This window comes from Gordionus sp. m RMFG-2023, chromosome 4 (assembly GCF_954871325.1).
Source record: "Gordionus sp. m RMFG-2023 chromosome 4, tfGorSpeb1-WG-v2, whole genome shotgun sequence".
Lineage (NCBI taxonomy): Eukaryota > Metazoa > Nematomorpha > Gordioida > Chordodea > Parachordodidae > Gordionus > Gordionus sp. m RMFG-2023.
The window spans coordinates 7,886,809-7,893,836 of NC_088778.1; the positions used below are offsets into that span (position 1 = coordinate 7,886,809).

A 7,028-nucleotide genomic window follows, 5' to 3' on the forward strand; every position below is an offset into this window, starting at 1 on the left:
CAGCTTTAGTGGCCTACATATAAAGGCCAAATGACATTTATCGTCGAAATTCTGAAAAAAAATAGTCAACGTGGACCAGTGGCGTAGCTAGGAATTTTCCTTAGAGGGGGTCCATACATATATAAGACTGGGGGCTTCGCCCCCGACCCCCTTTAATCATAACAATATCTTCGATATTCTATAATAAATATAGTTAATGCATCTATAAAATATTATTATAATTTAGTAGATTATCTCAATATATTATCCTTCCACGAACATCAAAAATATAAATATTCATGGTATTTATTTGATATAAAGTAACTCTTAAGTCTTTTGAACGTATAATCTAAAAAAAAATTTTGCTCTGGGAGGGGTCCAAACCCGAAAACCACCCCCGTAGCTACGCCACTGACGTGGACCATGAAATGCATTTACTGTTGAGAATGTATTGGCATTTTAATGATTAATCGTCTGTCTAAACCAGTTGTAAATGTCAAATCTATTTGGTATAAAAAAGATTTTTGATTGTTTTTGTTTATTTAGAGGATGGGGGATTTTGTCGTATGAGTAATTAATAGCGACTATGGAGGAATAAGATAACATTTCCATTTTATTTTTTATGACAAATTTTCTTATCTCATTACATAGCAATATACATTTTTTTTAAATATCCGGGTAATGCACAAACGAATTATTACTATATATTATATATAATAATGAATATATTTAGACTTAATAGAAAAATGATATAATATTCTATATTATAAATTATTAAATAATATGAAATTCAGAACAGTCATTCCTTTGGTTCAAGATATCGGTCCTGGAAAAATAAAATACTTTGAATTTAAGTGTTATTAATAATTATTACATAAATTATAGGTTATTTTCTCTAGCTTAGAATAGATGAATATATATCAGAATATATTAATTCAATTATTATTTATATTAATTAAATAAATAATATAATTTTTTCATTTTGAGGTAATAATGATCTCCGTTCAAATAAACCCTATTATCATAATAATTAAAATTATTTTCTACTAAAAAAAATAAATAAATAATAAAAATTGACCTTCACAATTCAACGATGGATTACGATATGATTTAAAGAAATATTTTATAAATCATCATATTAATATTATTAATATAAAATGGTTTATTGTATTTTTATTTTGTATTGTTGGGACTAGAGAAGAAGGGTAAGCTAGAGGAGTTCGGCCCATGATGTTCAAGATTAAACAATGGACAATTGGATATGATTGATATATGTTTAAATAGCCTATGGGCAATTAGCAAGGTTGGTGTAAGATTTATATAATAGTTGACTACACAATGCATAATCACCTTAATTTTATAAACAAAATAAGTAACATTGTTCATCTATCACATATATAATTGTATATTTTTAAAGATCGAACAGTTTTAGCATTTCTAAAGGAGGAGGCCCATTAATCGCGTGATGGTAATGAATGTGGGTTGAGTTAATAGGATTATCGGGGGAATTAGAATATGAATGATCAATAAATTGGTGGATACTTCTATCCAAAGAGAATCTACAATTGGTAGAAGAGCTCGGTAAAAGAAATTTTGCTACGTCATCGGAAGCGACCTGTTGGCATAAAATTGGATTGATAGGATTGTTATAAGAGTTCTTGGAACGACTAGGGTGAAAGGTCGTGTCAAGGTGTCCATCGTGGGCTGGACGAGAAATTTGAATGTTTGAAGGAATGTCGATTCGAGGAAATGTCAAGTTATTATCATAGTATGCAATATGAGAGGAGTCGTCTGCAATTTTAAGGGGGTCTTGATTGAAAAAAGTGGAGGATACTGTCATGGTTAAAGGCGAGACTTGAAATCCGTCCATGGAATTATCGAGGTGAACTGATACCACAGAAGAATTGGATAAGGAGGCATTTGGGGTGCTATGGAATTCACTTATAATATCGTGTTCTTTTCTGACTTCTTGACTTATTGGCGAGGCCAATTTTTTATCACTCATCTCACTAAGAGGAAGTTGGGAATAAACTAGCGATTGCGAAACGTTGTCCAATACTGAGAAGGAACTACTATTGCTGAATGTCAAGTTAAAATCATCGAATCCATTTGAATTCTGAATCTTAGCCGAAGGATTTAAGGAATTATGCCCAAAATTCTTTTCAGTTGCGTGAGACTTCACGGCACGATCTTGGGCATTTATGAGAACATTATCGTCGTCGTTAAGAGAGTCGCTTGCTTCCATGCAATGGTCCAATATGTAATTGTGGTAATCGACAAAACCAGTGTCGAAATCTTCGGCGGTGTAGCCAGACCCACCCAACTCATTGTGGTTATTAGAGGGCTGGGAAAGTCCTAGAGAAGTATCCATGGGCAATATAGACGCGTTAGCACGAAGAATGTTGGGATTTAAGTGAAAGGGTTCTTCGCCTACACCAAGAACCACTTCGTGAGAACCTTCTTTATTATTTGAAGTAACTGTAACGGTGGAATAATTGGTGGAGGAATTGACTCTCTGAGTTACCTGATGATTAAGGTTGATATTATTATTGTTCCACAGAGTTTTCCTGTCCTCGAGATGTAAAATTTCGCGTTTTAACGTTTTCGCGGCGTTGTATATTAGGACACAACGCCTAAGAGCCACTTCAGGGTCGTTTATACGGCCTAATTTGGAGAGGGATAATCTGAGAAGCTTTCCCTTGAAGGCAAGAGCAGACGATGTCAGGCTTATTAGTTTTCTGCGTTTGAATTTGTAAGCCGAAGCCGAGTGAATATTGTTGATCGTAGAAAGGTTATTAGTGGGGAAAAAGGATGAAGATGTGTAGTTCGAGTTAGAACTTTGTTTGAAAGGTTGTTGCTCGGAGTTATTAGAGTGGTAAAATTGCTTATACGTAGGGGTTAAAGTGATGGTAGATATGATCTCTGTTTGGCATGCATTTAGACAAATTGATCTAGTATTTTTGATGCCGGTAAAATGGTCCATTTCGTTTAAATTCTTAACATATAAATATATATATAAAATCATTAATATTTTAATATAAATGAATTTTTTAAAATGTAGTCTTAGATAGAGGTCTGCATTGGGCAGGTTTTTGGACTAAAAGCCCGCCTATTTAATGTTTTAAAAAAAATTTAACCCGCTCGCCCAGCCCATTAGTCTAAAATTTTTTACCTGTCCTCCCATTATTTATAAAAATTTTTTAACCCAAGCTCGCTTATAAAATTTAATTATGGTCATTCTTTCATTTTTTTAAGCATCTAAAAATATTTCATTACTCCTCTATAAAAAGTATATAATTTAGGAAATTAATATAAGTATTAAAATAATCAATGTAAATTATGGACAATTTATTTGATCAAATTAAATATTTATGAAAAAAATATAAATGTAAAATTAATATTAAATGTAATTATAATGCAAAAATATTAATGAATCGACATTTTCTGGATTCAAACACGTTCTTCTTTGTTCTAAAAATCTTCCAGCTATGCTAAATCCGCGTTCGGAAGAAGCACTAGTTGCAGGAATTGGCAATATTTTTCTTGCTAATCTTGATAGCTTTGGCAGATCTCTTTCTTGTCGTTTCCACCAAAGTAGGATATCCGTTTGAAGTATATCCTCTTCCTCAAGTGAGATCTTTAAATAAAAGTGAAACCAAATGCAGATTGCAAACCCAAAAAAAGGAAATTTTAAGAGAAAAGTTATTTTTAATAGACAAAAATGTTTATTTATTCTAAGAAAAAAGTTTTATTGTTGTGTTTATTACATAATATAGTTAGGTAAATGATCTCCACTTAAAAAAAAACGATTGGTACAATAAAAAAAGAAATATTGTTATAGTTCATTTAAACAATTATTTTTTTTTAGTTTATTTTAAATTTCCTTAACCCGCCCGCCTATTGTTCAAATTTCTTAACCCGCCCGCCCAGCCCGCCCATAGTTTCAAACTTTTTTAACCCGCCCGCCCATTTTCGAAAAATTTTTCACCCGCCCATCCGACCGCCTTCTTAGATGGGCGGGCGTGGGCGGGCGGGCCGAAACCCCGCCCAATGCAGACCTCTAGTCTGAGGTTCACAAGGGAAGTAATATTTGTCCTAAAAAAAGTTTCGGAATTTCGAAATTTTACGGACATTTTTTTTTACATAATGTATTCCTCCAGTGTGTGTATAATAAAGCAACACACACCTTTCTATTTCAGAAAATATCGAACTTGTGCATTTATTTTAATATTATATGAAATAATCTATATAAAATCAAAAATTCTACGGGAAAATTATCTGAAATTCGCAATCACAAAATGGAAACTCTATAAACCCAGGAATACACATCTAATAATTTACAAGAATTTTCAAATATAATTATTCGCCCTCAGTAAATGATTTAAAATTGAGACTCTGAATCCCCACATAAGCATCGGATTAAGTGTCGGTCTGGCTGGACTTCGATATTAGCATTTTAACTGCTGGACTCAAAAATCTTGGGCTAAGACTGATCATTTTTCTTATTTCCCTATAGTATATTTATAATTTCCTCTCTTTCCTTTGTAGTATAAATAAATAAATTTTCGTAATTTTTTTCGGATCGTATCCAAGTCCAACCTTACGTGTCAGACCTATTAAAAAAATAATAATTGGTCAGACCTTCATTTCAAAACATCGATGTAATGAGCAGAATATATATCCTAAAAAATTTAGATAATTTAAATTTGAATCATTCTTAAATTGATATACTAAAAATTACGCGAATCGCCTTAAGATGTAAATCAGTCAATACGACATAGTGATTATGTGATTTGAACTGTATATATAAACTAAACAAGCAATAATACGGAAAGGGGTAAATGAGTAGCGACTGTTTAAATATAATATGGCGTACCAAGATTTTCCTATGGGGGAAAGAAGGGGGGGGGACTATTATAGTGAGACCTTGATCGCGGAATTTCAAATGGTTATCGTGCAAATAAAAAAAAGCAATTTATAAACGTTAATATAAACGAAAGCTGGTTTTCTTTCGAAAGCTCAATTAGGTCGTACTATTTTGGGGGGTTTCCGCCATAAATTTTATTGAAGGGTAAACCTTTGGTCATGGTTCTGGACCATAATTCGGGTTCAGACATTTAAAATTGTTTGGTTGGGGATTTAAGAGATCACAGACCAAACAGAGACCGATTTATGGGCAACTCATCAAACCCGGGGTAATATGGAACCGAACTCTTTTAGAAAATCGGTTTTCGATTAAGTTATCAAAATTCCACTAAATAGAGTTTAAATTCCTCAACCCGAATTCAGGTCCAGAACCCTGCCTTTGACTATGTTATGTTTTATAAAAAATCATTTTTTATTTTCACTTTTTATATGAAAATTTTGAAATTAGTCGTTATTTTTAAATAATTATTAACTTTATTATTCTTTCAAATTATTGTTTGATATATTTATATTGTAGTTTTTAAAGGGAGGGAGGGGGATTATTATTAGCTTAAAATGATATTTACGAGAACACTTACCCGAAAAATAAATTTTAGGTCCAATTGCATCGGACCTATTTTTTCATAAGCTATCCCACTTATAGCTAAGTAATTACTATATTTTTTTGCTGATTAAACTAAGTTTTAGCTGGCTAAAAATCGAACCGAGGTTTTAGTGGAAAACTAACACTTTGACTTCGGGGTTTTTTCAAAAAAATATAGCAGCTTAAATTTGAAAGAAACTAATATAAATTAAAAGGCATGTTGACGAATTTCGCCCGCAAGCACCCGTAAATTGAGCCGACATTTAGCCATTATACAACTATAGTCCTACCCGATCCTATATATATAAAAAAATTTGCCTCACCGATCTGATCCCTGAATCATTTTTTTCTTCAAAGATTCGAGCCTAATCCTTAATTTTAATTTTTCGGGAATAGATCCAAGTTCGATTAATGTTTTGACGAAAAGGATAAAATAATTAAGCGTTTGAAGTAGAGCTGCACCGATATTTTTGCCGATGACCTATTTATAAATGTGTAATATCTCAGAATTGGCAAGAGATTGGTTGCTAATTATTTTTTTATGTATAAACATCTTGGAATATCAATGTATAACATCACAACTTGTTATAAAAAAAAATTATTTATTTTAAGGAAACAGACGATTTATATTTGCCGATATCAAGCATCTCCTTAAAATATTTTTGTTTGATAACAGATTTTTAAGTATTATTAACATTCCGAGATAGTTATGAATTAAAAAACTGTCAATCTTGTACCAATTTCGAAATATACACAAATATAACCAGGCGGCCATTTTAATATCGGCAAAGAATCGGTGCAGTCCTAGCTTTGACGGGATAGAATAATAAAAATGTTTAGAAAAACAAGATAATTTAAATTTATGTCGAGTTATAGGAATCCGATCAAGTGGTATAAATTATATCGGACTATCCGTGCAAGGCTTTTTTTGAAAAAAAAGCGCTTAATTTTCGGGTAGACTGGAACCTTTTATAAATATCGGGTCCGGGGTTAAAAATATAATTTTAAAAAAATGGGGTAGGATCGGGCCAAAAAAATACAGGGCTTTTAATTCTGATAACCAAAAAATATTTTAAAATATACTATAAAAAACTAAAATAAATAATTTACTTGAATTTCGTTATTTTTCGAAGATTTTTGAATTTATTGTTTATTTCTCAATCCATGACGAATAAAAATATTTTAAAAAAATTGATTAAATAATTTTTATTTTTAATTTAAGTTTATTTTGAGACAAAATATAAAATGTAATTATATTTTTTTATAAAAAGTTAATTTTTATCAAGAAACAAGCAAAATCAATAATGAAAATTTGTTACCATCGTTCGATTTTTGCAATTTGATTTTATATAAAAATAAATACATATACATATAAAAAGCGTTAATAATATAAATAAAAAAAATATATAATTAATATAATATTTGTTTTTTTTTGTTTTTTTTGTTAAAAAAAATTGTATTGTTTATTACATGTAAAAAATAAATTTTTTAAAATCTTTTATAATTGTATGCTGCCAACAAAGTACATAGTTGCACAGAT

General features: G+C 30.9%; 1 protein-coding gene across 1 annotated transcript; it reads right to left on the minus strand.

Annotated features, from left to right (window-relative positions):
- Positions 1-628: 628 nt before the first annotated feature.
- Positions 629-6,804, minus strand: LOC135927799 (putative uncharacterized protein DDB_G0281251). The gene is made up of 2 exons (XM_065463991.1): positions 6,599-6,804; positions 629-2,974 (listed from the first exon to the last, which is right to left on the minus strand). Exon 2 carries the CDS (start codon positions 2,960-2,962, stop codon positions 1,391-1,393), a length of 1,572 nt encoding a protein of 523 aa, XP_065320063.1. The 5' UTR covers positions 2,963-2,974; positions 6,599-6,804; the 3' UTR covers positions 629-1,390.
- Positions 6,805-7,028: the final 224 nt, after the last annotated feature.